Source organism: Phymastichus coffea, unplaced genomic scaffold (assembly GCF_024137745.1).
Source record: "Phymastichus coffea isolate CEN01 unplaced genomic scaffold, Cenicafe_Pcof_1.1 PCOF00016, whole genome shotgun sequence".
In the NCBI taxonomy this organism is placed as follows: Eukaryota; Metazoa; Arthropoda; class Insecta; order Hymenoptera; family Eulophidae; genus Phymastichus; species Phymastichus coffea.
In genome coordinates this window covers 5367132-5388230 of record NW_026706827.1, presented here as the reverse complement: position 1 = coordinate 5388230, position 21099 = coordinate 5367132, and the positions used below count along the sequence as shown (strand labels likewise).

Sequence of the window (21099 nt, the reverse complement as noted above, 5' to 3'; positions counted from 1 at the left end):
TACCAATGTTGATCATCCTTAATATGGTGTTTTACCTATTACCACAAAAAATAATAAATTAAGTTATTCTTTACAATAAATTAAGCTAATTCATTTGAATTTTCTAGATGATGATGATAGAGTTGGACTTAAAAGAAATGGTATTCTAAGAAGTGAAGAACAAAATCTATCGCAAATAATGAACAAGGATAATGCAAAATCAAGAAGTATTCAAGAAATATCTTCCATGACTTCTCTGTCAACGTTTAATCTAACAACTACCCCGTCGCAAAATCAAACAAATTCATCAACATTAATTCAAACATCAGCTTGTCAACCCTTACAAAAACAAGTATTAAATGCGTTTGAAGCTGGGTTGAGCATAGGTATACAAACTAGATTAAGCGATGACAATAAACGAACACAATTGGTTTTGCAGTCTAATCAAATCGGTAAGTAAAATTTTATAATTATAAAGACAAGTTTATTGATATAATTATAAGTATTTATGTATTTTTGCTGTAGTAGAAAAGGAAAACTGCTAGCCAACCTTATAGCCGATGCCAATGGGAGCGTCAAGCTCTCATTCACCAAAACCATCTTCATTGTTAACTAATATCCTCACAGAAATTACTGTCAGGCGTTACTTTATGGATCTAGTTTTGGTTCAATGGGTTTCTCTTGTTAATACTTAGTTGATCGGTTCTTTTCGTGCGTTTCTCTCTTTCGAACGGTATTTATTTTCAAGATAATGTATTCTATTTACCAAGTTACAATGACGTCTATTGCACAATCTACGATGTAGGCTATTTCTTTGATAGTCTTAGACACTACAATAAACGCGATATGTTCCACGAATGCCACTATACCCTTCTAGAAGTCTCAGCCGTCGTAGGCTATCTTCGATCAGCTGTTCTTACCTTCTTATAGAGTTCAATCTTTTGACGATCAAATCCGCGAGGGTAGCTACCATATTCTATCCTTGCTGTGAGGTGAAGAAGTATCATTTCACTCTTCTTCCGATATCAGTGTCCTGCCATATGTCTTAAAATCATGCGCATTTATTTTCAAAACGGGATCAGTAAAAGATTATATTTTTCACGTTCTGATGCCTTCTTGAGCATGTTAAGGTACTCCGCATTCAAAATAACCCATATAAGGTGTAGGTATTTATGAAACCAACTATGCTTGATTAACACTTGCGTCAATTAAAAGGTACAGAGTCAGTAATTTCTGCTTATCCACTCTACAATATCTTGTATGACACAATATGTCGCACGGATTCTCATTGACTATTGTCATTCGTTGTATTCTACCGCTTATTGTCTTTTACTAGCAAGTTTATGAGGATGGGGAAGAGGGTTGACCGCGTTATTACCGACAGTGCAATTTTTAACACTGTAACTAAATTGGCTTAATAGTATGTATGCAAAATCGATGGCTCCGGATATTATCTTAATATTATTATTGTAAATGGTATTCCTCAAAAACTACAAGTGAACTTATCCATCAGTTGAAATGGTTAGTAAAGTCAGGTGAGGACACTTTTTAATTACATAAGAAATATCCTTATTATGTCCAATTTTAACTTGGAATAGTTACGTTAAATGTGAAATGAACTTATTTTATTATATACGCATATTATATACGTATATAATACTTTGCAACGATCGCCGAAAATCGTTAGGCCTCGCGTGGACTGTCAAGCATGGCTAAGGGTAATAGCCGTGATCGGCTTAGGTTAGAGAGAGAGAGAGAGAGAGGGCGCGTTAGGGACAACGACCGGGAGGGGAGAGCTAGCGAGTCAGTATGACTGTGTTCTTCAGTCTGGCGACATCGTAGTTTTTTCCTTCGAAGCAACAACGTGTAAAGCCGTACCGAGTGACATACGGAGAGATTAGTTAGATAATCAGTGCTGTGAGTGGAGAGGCGAGTGCGCACACTGCGTGACGTGTGCAGCATCGGCAGCAGCAACCACAACCTCAGTAACATCCACTGCGCAGCATAACATCAGCAACAAAAGGCAGTTGCAGAGGCAGCTCGTTTCTCGCGTAAGCGGATACTGTTGGCCACCGTATCCTCATCAGATCAGCGGTAAGTGCGCTGCACTTTCAAATTCGTTTTGCGTGCGATCCCGCGCAGCGTGCGCGGTGAGTTTTGTAGGTAGCGTGCGTGCGACTAGTCTGCGACGGCCGCGAAATCAACTCTCTCTCTCCCCATTCGATGTATTTCGTTGATACAGCGTGCGTTCCGACTCTCGGCAAATCGTCCTTTGTATAGGATTTATCTCGTCCAATAAAGTGGTTAAATATTAATAAGAGACGACCTTATTATTTCGTCTCACCTTGTCCGGTGTCGGTGTTTATGTTTACATTTTGATTCGAACGCGCCGGTAGTCCAACACAGATCACGAATACTATAGAAGGAGCTGTTCGTCAACCGAGTTGTCTGCAGTGGTCGACGGAGCGCTGGTAAGCAAGCGCATCAGCGCCTCTTGCGGAGAGTTCGCACATCAAAGTTAGATCGCTGAGAGGACTCGGCGCATGCGTACACCGGAGCAAGGTGAGTTAGTGTGCTCGAAGCACACAGCTAACAAAGCACCGTTTGGCCGTAGCGATAATTACATTTGCCAGGGATTTGCGACTAAGCGGTAGCCTGTTACAACTTTTTATAATAGAATGAATTATGAATTCCATATAAAAGAGGTTGTAGAAAATTTGATACATATGTGGACTGTGCTTGATTTCTTAGTTTTAACTTGACTGACGATAAGAAACTTTCTCTAACCTTAAATAATTTGACTATGTGATAAATGAGGTATATATATGGGCAAATCCCAGAAACTTTTGATTTTTGTGTTACTCGCTTCTACAGCTGTGTAGATATGTGTTTGGCCAAGTTGTGATGGCTTAAATTGTAAGGTCTGCAACGTATGTACCAGGAAAAAGATTATTATCAGTTCAATGTTATTTTCGTATGCTATTCTGAAGGTCAAAAGTCAAAAAGTCGGAATATTGATGAATTTTGCATGTTACTTTGCAAAAAAAAAAATTTCTAACTGCTGTAAAATGTGGAACATTGTTTCAATTCTTATAAAACTTTGTGATGTTCGTATCACTTATAAATAATAATAATTCGAACTCTCGTATCTAGCTAATGAGTAAGAATTTGTTTCCAATAATTTTACTCTACTTATTAATAAAATAAATAAATAAATCAAATGTACTCTAATAATAATAAATAAATCAAATATATATAAATATGTACAATGTTTCAAGAAAAGTCAGACAATGCCCTAGTTTCTTATGATGCGAATTGTCCCATAAGCAGAGCTAAAGTTTTTCTTGGATAGGATATAATTCGGCCCAAGTTTCTTATACCGCGAGATGTTCTAAAAGTCGAGCTCGAATAAGGAAGGAACAGTCTTGCTCAGTTAATTACAATGAGAGAAAGAACTTAGGTATTAGCCAAGTTTATTCAGACTCATGCGCTCACCTTGCAAGGCTAGAAGTGAATGCTAGCCTGTGCAAAGGTGGGCCTATTTATACACAGATTTTCCCGCTTATTTTTGCAGGAGAGATGTCATCGAACATTCAAGATACATTCTCGAATTTTGAGTAATAAGTGTTCTTAATTTACAAGTAAATAATCATTAATATTAAGCTTTTAACATATGTAAACTTTACACAATTTGTTATTTGTTGATTTTATATAATATACAATTATCGCAAATAGTGTCGTCAAAAGTTATTAACTAATAAAGTTAATTAACATGATATTACAATATTTACAATAGAAAATTCATAAATTTTTATATAACTTTATAGTTGATTCAATTTAGAGGTATTTTCCAAAAATAAATATTTAAATTAGTTAATAACATTTGAATTATAACTAATTTTTCATATTTGTAACGGTTTTTCCTAATTTTATAATGCAATTATTAGATTATTTATCTAAGATTCCTAAATTATAAAGCTATCATTATCAAGTATAAAATTAATACTTTCGTTCTATATACAGCTTATTGTTTAAATAAATTATTAATTGTTTATTTACTAATAACAGCTGAATAATAATTCAACTGTTATTAATGAAACCAATTCTTACTCATGTTCTATACTTATTCATTTTGCATATTTACATTTTTCTAATAAATCATATTGTTAGCGTAATAAATAAATCAATTTTGCATATTAAAATTCATTATTATTTCATAATTAAATGCAATTTATGTTATTATATTCTGAATCTACGTACTTAAATTTATATAATAAATACTTTGTTATATTAAAATTATCTCTAATTAACATATTTTTCTTAATATCCAAAATCATTATATCTATATCTATTACTTTGTGACGTCACGCTATCTATTTTGATTCGACTCTTATTTGTATACAATCGAGTAAACAGTGAGGTAGCGCCGCTTGATGTATTGATTTGAATAAACAGATAGATACGTTAGACTAGTTGCAGTAATTCAGTGATTTAATAAATAGCTCATAAATAGGACCGTTACAACCTTCAGGAGTTGTTCTATTTACGATGCCCTTGAAGAAACATCTTCAGTTTTTCACGTGCCCATAATAAAAAACAAATGCGAGTCGTGACATGTTTTGTTACTAGTTTTTTGGTAAATTTGATTATTGTCGATTTTCGCTTATATAGGTTGGAGCATTCAATGAATCACAGTATAACCAATTTCTATGTTTAATTGGCGCTAAAGCGAAGCTATTTATGAACTAACAAAGTATGTGCTCGCTAAAACGAGCTTTTAAATTGATGTCAGAGACCGAAATATCTCACGAAACTTTTTTCCAGTTCAAGTAGCACAAAAATAATAATACATTAAAACCGTCAATAATCACTGTGCTCTATTTAATATCACCAATGGAAATTCATAACAAAATGCTAGCTTGATTAAACTTTTTATTGAAAGGATAGAGCTATTATAAATTTTAATGTAAAAAATCATAAGTATCAAATATTTATTTTAACGATTTGAACATTGTAGATTAATTTTACACGTTTTAAATGTCTATATTTTATGTTCTGTAATGAAAAGTAAATATAAATAATCAAATTAATAAATTATACATGAATTAATCAAAATTTCATTTTTGTAGTGTTGAAAATATTATGTTCACGTCGATGACAAGACTATTCTATTTAAAAGTTTAGTAGATTCGAATTTGTGAATATAGTCTGTTTATCAATACAAATACGAATCTGATTTCATGCGCTAAATATTTGTCTATTAGTTAGAAGTGAGGGGAGTAAGAAATCAAAGTTGTTGATTATAATCAGTTTTCAGTGTCAGTTTTCAGTTTTCAGTGTAGAGCGTTCGGCTCCTAGAACTCATGCAATGTTTTTGGAGTTCGTGCACAACACTTAGAAGAAGTAGTAAGTTTCATTCCAAAACTAATTTTTCAATACATATAGAAAGTTCTTGATGTACGAAAAGTGATAAAAATATTGTTGGTGGCTCATCTTTTATTATGTATTTACATTTAAGAATCATTTCCAAAATTATTGCTAATTAGTGGTGCGTGCGCGCGTGTGTGTGCGTTTTTTTTTTTTGAAGGGGTGGAAAAAAGTGTGTTTGTGTCTTTAAGTATGTATTATATATGGAGAAAGACAGAGATATATGGAACATTTTCGGTATTATTATATTGTTAATAAAAAAAGGGTTGCAGCTGGTGGAGCATTGTATAAAAAATAAAGCACAGCTTTTTTATCAATTGTTACACTAATTTCTATGGTCTTGAACAAATTTCATAAATGTGCTCCAAAAATTGGCCTTTTGTACTTTTTTTGACGAAAAATCAAAAATTTCTGGGATTTGCCCATATATATATATATACTAATAATTTTTTTTTAGTTCTCTAATGTTTGTTGTTTCATGTGCAAAGGGGAAGGAAAATTCTTATGATCGCAGCTTATTATAATGCTGCGCCCCTGCGAGTTATTATGGGCTCTATTTCGGTAAAGGAAGCCGGCGCACAGTGGGACTTTTTAAAAAAATTTTGTTCAAAAACGGATATCTCATGAAGGAATATAGATAGCGAGACAAACTCAACGGGATTTTATAGCTTAACTAATGTGGAATAGGAGAAAACTATCCCGGTATTAATCATTTGACCCTTTCCCCCTTAAATTCAAGGTGAAATTTATACTTTTTCCGAAAAATTGCAGTTTTTTCTATTTCTTCACTTCAAATACTCAAATTTTTTGACAATAACGTAACGTATTTTTGTAGTATTTTAAATGAGAAATCCGAATCCGTCATTAGAATTTCGATAAAGTATATTAGTCATTGAGAAAAACACCCTTAAAGTCGAGGAAAGCTTGATTTTGCCTTAATTTGATAGTTTTCCGAACTGCGAACTGCGGAAATCATCTTATCTTGTAAAAAAAATGTATTTCCATAGGATTTTGAACAAGGAATCCTAATCCGTCATTATAATGTTAATAAATAATATTGGTCATTAAAATGGCTATCGACAAATGTCTGCTCGCTAGGAACGGATGCTATTGGGCAATAAACATGCTAATAAAATCACGATTGATACTATTATTATGAAAATGATATCAAATTAATGAAGTTTAAATTAAGTTAAATTTTTACAAAATTTTTCACTTTTTAAATCTTGTTCTTAGCGTATGAATTACAGGCAGCTGTTTGAATTGGAACACAAATGATGTTTGATAAAAAATAAATATAGATTCATTATAGTTTAAATATAACTTTAATTAGCCTTAACTAATTTGACGTGGGGATTCATTGGGACCGTTTCTACCTCATCATCATCTTTCTCGATAATCGGGCTAGATAACAATTAAACTTTATAAATCTTTTTGGACTATTATATAGCACACAATAAAATAGGACATGTTTCTTACCCGATTTAACAAAAATGAGCAATTTTAGGGGTTGTTTCTTGTAACTTGTGCAATTTCATGCGTTTTTTAATAAATAATAGAGATATCTTTGGATCTGACAAATAAACTGCTCTATTGAATACATCGAGCAATCTTGCTTTCTTACTTATTTGTCGCGCATGTTCTATCATATTTTTCCGGTACAACTTGTGCCATGACTCACTCGCATCTTCAGAGTAAAATGCAATTGGCAATGGAAATTCTGACAACCATGTCTCAACAATTTATGAGTAGACGGATTCAATCTACTCCATGGATATAACTGATAATATAGTTTGTATGCTTCAAAGCAGAAATGCTCCAATTCGTCTACATCTAATTTGTCCTTGCTTTTAAATGCCAGTATAATGGTTGTTAATTTTTCGACAAGTGCAACATTAATTTCTAAACATTTTGCAAATAACGTCGGATTGCTAAAACATCTCCGTGCTGTGTTACCAGTAGTGTTTGTTCCATGTCCTTGTAAGACTAATTCAACTTTCACTCCGATTTCCTTGTAAATATTTTTCTGAACTTTCAATTTTCTTTCATTGAATTTATCTGAACATAAATACCTAAATTAAGCTATGATATTTATAAATATTAGTCAACAGATGTTCATTGTAAGTGTTGTTTACTAACTATATTTTTACGAATATCCCAAACCTTCAGTTCTAAGCGGTATGACAGATGTAATAAATGTTCAAAAGTTTTTATTTCAGCCTGTAAAAGACTCAGTCCAAAATATAATGAAGAATCATTTGGTTCGAAATCATCATTCTAGTTGCCAAACTGATGCGATGTTCGCAAGCACATGGGACACCTACATGTTGCTGTATTGCCAACAAACGTATTCACGCATTTCCCATCAAATAAGGTCTTTGTTACAATATATTTGACTTGTACTAGCTTATTATTTTCCATTTTGAATCGATGTACTTTAAGATGTTTTATTTCGTCGGTCAATCTCTTGTGTTCTGTTTCAATTACATCATTAGTTTCTTTTTCAAATGACAGTCTTAGAGGTCGTGTGAACCGAATACTTTAGGGTGTTGGATTGATCCAAATATGCTTCTTCCTCGATTCTTCATTGCAGCAGCTTTCAAGTTGAATGGTGTTAATCAATGTCACGAAAAGTGATTGTTGAGCATTTAAAACTATATCTTCTATGAGTGTCTTTGATTCTTCAGATCTTTGATGAGGATCTAAATGGCCTGATGAACTATCAAAACCTAAATTTATGGTTAGTTTCAAGTTTCGAAGACAGTTTTCACTCCAATCATTTGCTACTGCACCACATAGACGTTCAGCAGTTTTATCAATATTATGTGTGTTCTAATAGACACACACGTCGTTAGTGTCTTTCTAGCAAACGAGCGACACTATAACTCGATGTGGTATATTGCTGCATACATGAGGCCCCGCTCACTTAACGCTCGCTAGTTAATTATTAAATATATTTTAACGTATAAGTATATTTATGGGAAAAATCAAATAACTGGAATATATATGTATATAGGGGTTCTTTATAAAGTTCGAATTAAAGCTTACTCGGGAATTTTAGCAGCTTGGAACCGAGCTTGTCGAAATATCGTAGACGTACGATTTATCCCGTACACATGCATATCATGTTATCCGGGGACGTGCTTAATTTTTAAATACTTCGTCAGCGTAGGCTATAATGCTATGTAATTGAGAAGATCGCGTTACACTGGCGCGACCGGTATTTATGATAATAAATGGAAAGAGTCGCGAAAGCAAAATACCAAAGCCAAAATAATTAAAAATTTAACGAAACGCATACGTCTACATATATATATATGTATATATATATATGTAGTTATACACAAAATGAATATGCGGAAATTTGCCAAATGGTAATTAATCCAAATATTATTATTATTATAGAAAAATAGGTAAGAAGAAAATAAGTTTACACTAATGAACCTTGAGTTACTTACTTGTTAGAAGTTTATTTATTATTATTATTAGTAGGCTTGTCCTCGAAATTATATAGTTATATAATTGTGTATATTGTCAAAATATTCGTCCAAGAAATATAATCCTTTTATTTTTGCTGGTCCTTATAATAACTGTTATCCTTGTACAAGTAATTATGCTGTAATCGATCTGAACGTACGCCGTATACGTATATATATATATATATATATATATATATATATATATATATATATATATATATATATGTATTTTATAATAATGCGTTAATAGCTGATAGCAAGGATGTGAATATACTGATTTGAGGAATTTAACAATAAATAAAAACTGATTGACAAAAAAAAACTGAGATCAAAACTATATGAAAGCAACTGAATAAAACTGTATGTAAATCTGAACGGAATTACGACTGCTTGTGATTAGCTCTGGCGCTAGACTGCCTTTGTCAGGCGTGGGCGATACAGTCATCCCGCGCGAGAGTGTTACTACGCCGTCACCGCATTACTACGCGGCCGCCGAACCGCCCACGCGTGCTTAACGTGTACAATTAATACGTGCGGCGCAATTATACATAATACTAATACATATAAGTTTTACATTACATATATCAGGATTAAGTGAATTTTAAAAGTTGTCACTTAACAATCAAGCATAACTTGCAATGGGACATAAATTTCACTGTCAGTAGAAAATATCGTTTTCACGCTACATTCTTTTTTAGACTTACTAATGTTGTTATAAGACGGATATATTGAGCATCCTCTTGACCGCGAGTCTGATACTAATCCATTGTATCAATGTTTAGAATAACCATATTCTATAAAGAATCCTAATGCTGAATCATTGTCGTGTTTTTCAAATCGATCATTCTTTTCAAATTTACCATGACGCTCAATTTTTTTATCGATACCTTGTCTTTTTTTTGCTATTTGTAAAGCTAATTCTAGCAAAGACACGTCGTATTCACAACTTAGAGCAAGTTCGGCAGCTCTCCTCTTCTTACAAGTAACCCTACCCAAGTGTCACTCACCGATTTTAACCAAACTTGGCACATCGTTAGAGCACTAAAAAATATTGAACCCGTGTTTTTTTTATTTTGGCCGAATCCACTGTTAAGGGGTAGAAACCACCCCTAATAACCCCTAACCAGGATAACCCACCTAACTCTAGGTAGAGCGAGTTTGATTAATTATTTTTTCACAAGAAAGTTAACTTCTCAACCCGGATAGGCTAACCCATTTATAACCTGATATAACCGATCCCCACAAATCACTATATCCCTTATAAACCATCCCTATCAACCCCTAAGCAGGCTAACTCACCTAGCCCTGGGTAGAGCGAGTTTGATTAATTATTTTTTCACAAGAAAGTTAACTTCTCAACCCGGATAGGCTAACCCATTTATAACCTGATATAACCGATCCCCACAAATCACTATATCCCTTATAAACCATCCCTATCAACCCCTAAGCAGGCTAACCTACCTAGCCCTGGGCAGAGCGAGTTTCATGAGCTGCTTTTCTGTAAAAAAATTAAGATCATAACCACTGATAGGCCAACACAACCTGAACCTTGATGTACCTCATCCGCACAAATCCGCACAATCCTCATAAACCGCCCCTATCAATTTCCAAGTATTAAAATGCCTCTATCTTTGAATACATAAAAAATATAAAAAACTTAATTTAAATTAACCTTTAAGGTGTACTATCCTAAAGCTTCAGTTTGGTACACTGTGGATGTATTTACGGTCTCTTTTACAATTCGTATCTTGATTTAATTTTCTATTTTATTAAATTTAAATATATTTTATATTTTATTAAATATAATATTTTTTAACAAAAGTAAATTTTTCTGGAAATATGACAAACATTTTTTTATTAAAGTATAAATATTATATTTAGAGATTTACAATATCAAAAGTGAATTTTTCACACATTTTTCAATTTTACATCCGGGTATTTTAGTCCTGTATGTACCTTCAGGGTTAAGTTTACGCGCAATCAGATGATATTAATTGATTCTAAGGAATAATATCGAAACGTCAACCTTAAGCATCATTTAAAATACCTATACCAACTAAAAACAAAACATAATTTAAATTTATCTACTATCATTTTTTATATCAACTTATAAGAAATACATTCAAAGAGAAACAGAAGAACCGTGTGGAATAAATAATTTGATAACATACGAGTATCTTTTTCTTTCTTTTTATTCAATAATAATTCAAATAGCCCACCATGCTGATGAACCCAAAAAATATTTTGAATTTATTGTATTCTGCATTTAATGACCCAGCATATAATATCCAAAGTCAAATAACAGATGAAGAACGATCTTTTGCTTCGTATTTAACAGACCTAATAAAAGTTTCATCGAATACTAAAATTTTTGTTGAAAATTACGAAACTTTATGTTACTATGATGATAGCGTAGAAGCTAATGCTATAAGCGTGGAAGATGAAGTAGAAGAAGATTTCGATGACTATGAAGAAAAAGAAATTTCTGACCAATCAGAGGATGTCGATTTGGATTATAAACAACGAGCAGTTACTTTTTGGCGTAAAAGTAGTACTAAAAAAAGGAGAAGTTTGGATTCAGTAAAGAAAAATTTTAAGATGGTAAAACATGAGAGAATGCTGTACAGATGGGAAAAAGAAATAGAAGAAGGAGGATCCAGATTAGAAAAGTTACGCAATATTTCAAAATACGTTTAACAGCAATTCAATAATGCTACTTAAAATCGTTTACCTATTCATGATATCGATTTAAAAAGATGGGGGTTATTGGCAAAAGAAAGTGTACAATTAGCTTCAAAATATTTTAAAGCGTCGCCAAAATGGGTGCATAATTTTAAAGTGAAACATGGAATAGTTTCAAGAAAAATTAATAAGTTTGTTACTACTGCACAGTTGACAAATCAATACGAATTGAAGCAAGCAGCTTCTGAATTTGTAGACGAGGTATGGTCAGAAGTGGAAGCAAGAGGTAAAAAAAATATTTATAATTCTGACCAATCAGGGTTTAATCTAGAGGTTCACGCTGGCCGTACTTTATCAATCATAGGCACCCAAAAAGTAGAATGTCTAGCACAGTCGATAAATTCTTTAACACATAGTTATACAATTCAGCCAATCGTTTCAGCAGATGGAAAACTACACTCACCTTTGTTAATAGTTTTAAAAGAACCTGATCGTAAATTTGGACCATTGGTACAATCTACTATTTATAAAGCAGATAATATTTATGTTTTACCTTCAAAATCAGGAAAACTAACATCTAATATTGTAACTGAATGGTTTAAAAACGTTTTTTTACTTGCAGCTGATACGGATAGTTTGTTAATTTTAGATTCTTGGACTGGACAAAATGAAAAAGTGTTTGAAAAATTTGATACAGGTATGAAAAATATTCAAATTAAAACTATACCTGCTGGAACGACAGGAATGATACAGCCTTTAGATGTCTATGGATTTAGACCTTGGAAAAATTTTGTAAAAAACTTTTCAGATATAGTTATGTTGTACAATTTTAGCATTAACTTACATTTACGTAATAACATTTTAAAATTACAATCTCTTATGCATAACCAGTTTTCTTCACCACGATTTACAAACATGTTCAAATATGGATGGTACAAAAGTGGTTACGTACTTGAAAAACCAAATAGTTGGCAAACCCCTGTTCAGTATTGTTTTCAACATACTGATGTTAAATGCCACTTTTGTATGCTATTTGGGATTGTCACATGTGCATGGTGCACCAAATGTCTTTGTATAAACCACTTTTTTGCTCTTGACAATGTCGATAAACCACACTATTGTAAGCAATACGTTAATTCCACTTAAATATTAAAATAATAATAGTAATTTCATTATGAATATTTTATATTTTAAATAATAGTACATTTTTTATTGTTTCGTGTTACTTTTGTCTTCACTAATTTTATGATATTTAAACGAACTCCACTTACTATAAAAAATCTTTTAAAATTCCAAACGGCCCTTTTCATGGCCAAATGATGTGCAAAATCCGATCGATAACCTCCACGCGGTGCACATTGGGTCACGCTAATGTCGACGGTTCTTCAAAAAGTAATTTCAAATCACAGTTGCTGTTATTCTCAAAATATTTAAGGTCAAAAGATTTTTTTCAACTTTTTAAACCTTAAAAAAAATACAAAGATAATACAAGAAAAGTATAGTCGTTGTTACAAAAAAAAGCTTGCGAATGAACATTTTATTTGAAGAAGCTTACTTCCAACGAGTTGGCTGCGGTTTTATTTATTTCTATGAAATTTACAGGTTTTAACTCATTTTTTATACAAAAGTTTTATTACAAAGTAAAATTTTGTTGACCTTTCTCTGGTTATGATCTTTATTTTCCTATAGAAAAGCAGCTGATGAAACTCGCTCTACCCAGGGCTAGATGAGTTAGTCTGCTTAGGGGTTGATAGGGATGGTGTATAAGGGATATAGTGATTTGTGGGGATCGGTTAGATCAGGTTATAAATGGGTTAGCCTATCCGGGTTGAGAAGTTAACCTTCTTGTGAAAAAATAATTAATCAAACTCGCTCTACCCAGAGTTAGGTGGGTTAGCCTGGTTAGGGGTTATTAGGGGTGGTTTCTACCCCTTAACAGTGGATTCGGCCAAAATAAAAAAACACGGGTTCAATATTTTTTAGTGCTCTAACGATGTGCCAAGTTTGGTTAAAATCGGTGAGTGACACTTGGGTAGGGTTACTTGTTAGTTGAAATGGAAGCTACTTTTACAGGTATACGTTTCCTGCCACCATTAACAGCTTTGGCACTTTTTTTACGCGGTCTTCCACCTTTGGTTTTTGATCTTGTTCTTATGTACGAAGCTGCCATGGTATGCCTTGACATGAAATAATTAGCACAAAATAATAGAGTTGATCAATATTATGATTAATTAAGTAAAAAAATTTTTATATATTTTTCATTTTGTTATTAAAAGTTTTGTTAAAAATTAAGGTGGCTAAATGGAGTTAAAAAAGGGTTATTGACAATTTTAATTATTGACCTATAGAAATTGCCTTAATGAAGATTCATGTCGCAAATCCGGTTATTCCGAAATTAAAATTTTCTTTTTTCTGACCCTCAAAAAACTGAATTCAAAAAACTGGTTTTGTAGCATGAAAAAATAACTTTTTTAAAAACCGGCTCCACTTAATCCATAACGGAGATCTTGAGAAAGAAAATGAGTCCCTTCAAAATGATTTTTGTTAATTCTAAGCTTTAGAAACGCGTGGTAAAGTCAATTTCTCAATATTTACGATAGTACGCAAATACTAATTTTATAGAGTGCAATCATAAGATTTTTAAATTTATGGCAAAGAAAATGAAAGCGTTCACGGAGTACTTTGAGGTGCAAAAAGTTTCGCATCGATATCTTCATTAAAGCAATTTCTATAGGCTAATAATTAAGACTGTCAATTTCTACTTTTTAACTGAATTTGGTCTCCTTAAATATTTTTAATTTTATAAATAAGATGCCTCTTCTCATTAGAAACAAGAAACGAAACAACTAGGATAAGAAAAAATGTGTATGTTTCTAAAAATAATAAAAAATGTATTTCATCGTTGACAATAATTGAATTAGCATTGTTGAATTTAATAAAATATGCAAAACGGTTTCCACAAGCTAATGAAATTGGCCGCTTAATGAACGATGGAAATTTTCACTTTTTATCATCATTTTTATTTCGTAATTTTAATTGGTATAAGAAAATATTTTATTTACTTACGAAAATCAGTGATTATTCGTAGAAAGTACCAATAAAATTCCACAAATTATTATTTAACGATAGGTCCTTTGTATAAATATTTCCACTCAATAATAATAATATATAATCTTACCCAAATCTTTAAAAAATGTTAAAAAATTATTCAATTTTCTTCATTAATTTGTTTATCTTTTCGAACCAATAACTTTTTTTTGAGCTTTTAGGCCAATAAATATTGATATTTGTGTACTTAAATATCTTCTATTACAAGATTTATGAATAACTTTTAACTTCAAACATTTTTTTGACGAAGCACTGAAATCATTTGTACCGAGGGTTTAAAATTTTTTATTTTTTAGTTGTCCAATGTTGCACACATTAATTAATTTGTTAATGAAATCGAATTATTATTTAACTAAACCTAATTATTTTATTTAAATTACGAGGGTGGTCCGATAAGTACTTAGTCTACAAAAGAAAAACGAACATTTTGGAAAAGTGGCGTTTTATTTTCCAACATAGTCTCCTTTTAGTCCGATACACTTGGCCCAGCGATGCTCCAACTTCTTTAACCCGTCTGAAAAATACGTTTCCTCGAGGTCTGAAAAGTAGGCTTCCGTGGCAGCGATTACCTTCTCGTTCGACTCAAATTTCTGCCCGGTGAGTGACTTTTTCAAGTTTGGAAACAAAAAGAAGTCGCACGGGGCTAAATCTGGAGAATACGGTGGATGGGGCAGCAGTTCGTAGCCTAATTCGACCAATTTGGCCATGGCGACGGCGGAGGTGTGAGCCGGTACGTTGTCATGGTGGAAGAGCACTTTTTTCTTTGCCAAATGGGGCCGTTTTTTCTGCAATTCGACGTCGAATCGGCTCAATAATTCGGCATAGTACAGCCCTGTGACCGTTTTGCCCCTCTCCAGGTAGTCGAAGTAGATCACACCTTATGAATCCCAGAAAACGGTGGCCATCACCTTTCCGGCCGATGAGGCAGTCTTCGCCTTCTTCGGAGCACTTTCGCCGGGTAAAGTCCACTGTTTCGACTATTCCTTGGTCTCTGGTGTGTACCAGTGGATCCATGTTTCGTCGACTGTCACGAAACGATGCAAAAACTCTTTCGGATTGCGCTTAAACAGCGTCAGACATTGCTCTGAAGTTGTCTGACGGTTGCGCTTGTTGTCCGAAGTGAGCAAACGCGACACCCATCGCGCTGACAGCTTTCTCATGCCCAAAATTTCATGCAGGACATGACCTACGCGGTATTTTGAGATGCCTACGATCTTAGCTATCTCGCGCACCTTATATCGTCGATCTGCCAATACGAGATCGTCAATTTTTGTCACGTTATCCTCCGTGGTAGCCGTTTTCGGAGCACCTGGACGTGGCTCTTCAAAAATCGACGTGCGACCACGTCGAAACTCGTTAAACCAATTTTTGACGATCGCCATCGAAGGAGAAGAGTCACCGTACACAGCATCCAAGCGCTTTTTGATTTCGCTGCGCGATTTCCCTTCCAAAAACAAGAATCGAATCACCGACCGATACTGCTCTTTTTTCATTTTTCAAAAATCAACGGACACACTTGCTTTCACACGCTCTCAAAAATAAACTACAACTCCGATCCGGCTGAAATCTTGACAGTAACCATCGAGAAGGTTGTACTACTGATAGAATGTTTCTTTTGCGAGAGTGGCGCCATCGGGCGGTGAGGCTAAGTACTTATCGGCTCGTATATGCCCAATACCAAAAATCGTATTGGGAATCCTCGTATTTAATTGAAATAATTAATATCACTTACTTTTCATAATAAATGCAGAAAGGTACAGGGGCGGAATTCTGAATTATCTTGTTTGTGTTGTCTTATATTGTCTAATGTGTGTCGTCTGAATACTCTGAAATTTGGGAGGGTAATTCAAAATTAGTTTTCAGATTTTTGATTATTTAAATAAATGAGTAATAATAATCAATTCAGAAGTCATAGAATTAATTTATACAACTCTAAAGTTGCAAAATAATTAAATTCTGAGTAATACGGGCCAAAGAAAAGATTATAAACATTTTCGGAAAAATGTGTCGATAAAGAGGGAAGTAAAAAATGCCGCATTACTTATTTTTATTGAGTGCTTATTGCCTTAGCAGAGGGACTTCCTCTGGAACGTCTTCACCCTTGCGGCAGTTTGCCCGTTGGATCCATCACCAGTAGAAACGTTAGCGAGGACTCCACCCGTATGAGCTACGTTTAAGTTAGCAGTGAAGACGTTTCCCTACATAGATTCCTTGTTGTGTAGCTATCAAGCTGGTAAGCGAGCGAGCGAATATTCATTGAGTGGCCATTCAATTTACTACTGCGACATCCTAACTATGTAAGCGCGTTTATACGATTACTTCACACTGTTTATCATTTCTACTCTAATCTAAATAATCTTTGTGACATTTGTTATATTTATTTTAAGTAATATTGTTGTTTTATTGTAAGTTTTGTTTCGTATTGTTTTATTCAAATGGCTTTTTTCTCACCTACGACTGGGGTTTTTTATGCCGGCTGAATCTTAGAGTAATTCATATTAATAAATTAAAGTGCATATTGATTGTTTCAATTCTGACCTTTTATTCCTTGTCATCACGAATTCAATTTCGAGTTGAGACTTATAGTATTGAGGACATTTACATCCTGTCTGATAATCTAACTAAAACTAAATAATAGAGAATGAACAAACGAATAAAAAAGTTGAAAAAACATCTAGTTTTCAAATATGATGTTTCAATTTAGCTTATTAAAGGATCATATTCATTGTTTGTTGTCAAAAGACATCAATCTTTTATAAATCGAAGGAAAAATATTTAGATCGAAATCTTTTTTTACTGCTGACTAGCGTAATTGTTTATTAAGTTAAAGCTAAAATGATACGCACTATAAATATAATACGAGTAGTTATATCATGGGAAATCCATACAATTGATAAAGACACCATTTTTCACATATGCTACGAATGGTCATATATCATAAGCATTCATTTAATTGGTAATTTTTTTTTATTAAACAGCCGCAATGATTTTTGTTAAATGTATCAAAATTTTTTGCTTAATAACAATTACAATATTTCTGCAATTTTTCGGTTAAATGAAAAACTGACAATATCTATGTAAAGTTATTTGATTAAAGAATTTTTTGACACTTTATACAAATGATTTCGATTTCGCAAATCAGAGTTACCGAATTCCAAAGTTAGATAGCTGTTTAAGACATTCGATCAATGATTTAAAAAAAATAAATATACCATTGTTTAGCTTGTTCTCTCTACTTTTTATGTAGCAAAATCACTAGAATTAATTATTTTAATGCAAATAAATGAAATAAAAGATGCGATGCGCATCGTAACAGCTATTTTGGCTTAGAGTCGGCGTGGTGGGAGCAGCACGGCTGAAAGAAAAAAAGTAGATTTGGTGCTTAAAATTCGTTGAGCGCTCTTAACGTCAACTTATCTCTGCTTCTGTTCAACCAATTTTGATCATTCTTTTTTCTTACTATAACGGATCTTGACGAATTCAATGGTGTACTAATCATTACTCTATTTTTACAAAATTACGACCTATTATTTTTGCATAAATTATACAGGGTGAGTCATTTTAATCTATGGACCCTCATATATCAATTCTATGCATAGTTCCAAAAAATAGTTCAGACAAAAGTTGAGCAATACCAAGGGGGCCATATTTTGGTAACCTTAAATTTAACCTTGAACATGATAGGTCAAGGTCATTCCAAGGTCAATATTTTTTAAAATAGGAACCCTTTCTTTTTATTTCGGATTCGAATTCTGCGTTAAATACTACGTTCAAATCATGTAATATGATTGGTGTCAAAATGACCGCCACCCCACCCCCAAAGTTATTTCGAGGTCAACCTTACTTTTTAAATGAGACCCCACAGTTTTCGTCGCTGGTTTAAATTCTATGGAAAATTGTACTTTCAGATGATGGGATATTTATAGGGTATAAATGACCCCCACCCCATCCTCAAAGTTATTCAAGATCAACCTTACTTTTTGAATGGAACCCCTCATTTTTGTTGCAGGTTTGAATTGTACGTGAAATTGTACGTTCAGATGATGGGATATTTATAGGGCGCGAATGATTCTCACCCCACTCCCAAAGTTATTTCAAGGTTAACTTTACTTTTTTAATGGAAACCCTTATTTCTCACACCGGATTTGGAAAAAGCGGGAAATTATTTTTCCGAAATAACATTCAAAGTTATATTTTCGTGACCTTTAAAAGGTTAATTCAAGAACAAAATTTTAAAATGTTGGATAGTAATTTTTTTAAGTTCTCTATCGAAGTATTTGCTGTGAAAGTATCTATTTGAAACATGTTAACTTAAATGTGACACTGTTGACCATCAAAGTAACTCAAATAAGAAAATATCGACCTATCTCTTCCCCCTTTCCTTTACCCACCCTCTTCTTTCCATTCCCTTCCTTACTCATCCCTCTCCCTACCTTACCTCTCGTATTATCTCGCTTCTCTTTTCCCCTTTCTCTTACTTCATGTGACTAGTCATATGAAGCTGTTTAACCGTGTACGATTTGAAAGATGAATAAATTGAAAATTATTGATTTCATCTTAAAGAACTTATGATTTAAATAAATTTATTTAATTTTGGTATGGTGCGCAGTAGTAAATGGCTATTTGATTGAACCCTATTTTTTTTATGGAAACGTTGATAAACATACTTAGAGTTGCTACGGTATCACCTGCCGAGACTGTTAGAAAACTACAAAGGTGGAGGAAAAATTCTTACAAACACAGCTAAATGCACCACTGCTGTGCCTCTGCGAGTTATTAAGGGTTCTGTTTCGGTGAAGGAAGCCGGCGCTGACTTCCACAGCCGCGAATCTACCACGATGACGGGGAAGGTGAAGAGAGGAAACCGAAATAATTACAAAAGGGCGATCCCTTTATTTACGCCATCGAAATAGTACATACACGGTTTCTTACAAATCAAGATGGTAAGCGCGCACGCTCAAACCATGAAAACGCGACAGTAGGCAACGGTTAGGAACGCATTCGCTCAACTAATGTACGCGACAAATCAATTCACGGCGTTACGCCGGGCGAGAGTTGGTGCGAGATAGAGTCCGCGAAACAAATACTGAAATTGGACCTGTCGGGTAGTCTCTCCCGCGGCTCGCTGGTGGAAAGTTGGTGTCTACGGAATCGCAGTCCTGCCGGCAGTGGGGCTCGCTGGATCATCGGCGGCGGCTTGTTGGCTGCTGGCGGCTGGGATCTGCTTCTGGATCATCGAATGATGATGGCTGTTAAGGCTGCTCAAAGTAGCCGGAGATTCGCCACACAGGGGACTCCACTCACTGATCCTTGACTTTGTAACGAGGGCAGCGCCTTATTCGGCACTGACGTAACCAATTTTTTAAGGGGAGAGTAAGAGAGGCACTTTTGCTCTTTAATAATCGGGGAACGAGAAGATAGGTCGAACGAATAAATAATTTTCCTTAATTAGAACATACAACTTAAATCTATTCAGACAAGCAAATACAAAATCGGTTATAATAAAGTTTACATCACGCGCACATGTACAGAACAACTTAAACTAACGCGGGAGGATGAATGGCCCGGCGACTAAATCGCCTTGACCATTTGCCTCCTTACAAAGGAAAGAATACGTCGAAACCTCTCTACCGCATTACAATGAGCGTAGCCGGCAAGTGATCGCCTGGCTACCTATCGTTCCTATGCGGCCGCGCATCACTATGAGAGAGAGAAATATCGGGAGAGAGAGATAACCTGACCTTTGTCCTTGGCGATGAGCCGGAAACGGGGAGTTGACCTGGCCGCTGGCTGGACGTCTTCCTCGGCGTAGCCCGTGGTGAACCCACTGGAAGTCATGCCGTGCACGGTGGCGAGGGCGACACTGAATGCCCTGCTGCAGGTGTTGTCGCCACACGTTGCCTCGTCTCGCCCTGGTCTGGTCACTGCTTCACGTATACTTCTTTTTCTCTCTTTACGCTGCTACTTCCAACTTCTCTCCTTAACTTTTTTCCGGGAACTGGATCACGCGACTTGACGCATGGTCAGCGTTTGCACTCTCGCCGGGCTCTCCCACCAAGCCCACTCATTAGGCGGCGTGCGATAAAAGCGCTAATTGGTCGCACGTCACACGCCGGCCCAAACCTGCATAGTGCGTGCATAGACGCGCACTCTAGCATGCTCGCTAACTCTCTCTCTCTCTCTCTCTCTCTCTCTCTCTCTCTCTCTCTGTCTCTCTCTACCTCATAGTCGCTGCGCTCTTGCTTCTTCGGGCGCTCTCAACCTTGCTTGGCATTCTTTGGAAAAACATAAAGGCCAGTGGTTAGGCGCAATAAATATATGCGCCCAACGCTGACCATGTCGCCATGCCGAGCGATAAGAGGGAGAGAGAGAAGGCGGGCAGACGAGGAGCAAGCGTACTGCTTGCTCTCGTCACACCCCCTCC

General features: G+C 34.6%; 1 protein-coding gene across 1 annotated transcript in view; it reads left to right on the top strand.

Annotated features, from left to right (window-relative positions):
• Positions 1-21099, top strand: part of LOC131675175 (uncharacterized) — a 929507-nt gene that overhangs the window by 285353 nt on the left and 623055 nt on the right. The window contains exon 8 of the mRNA XM_058954049.1: positions 108-431. Coding sequence (XP_058810032.1) covers positions 108-431 — 324 coding nt within the window. The remainder of the gene's footprint in view (positions 1-107; positions 432-21099) is intronic.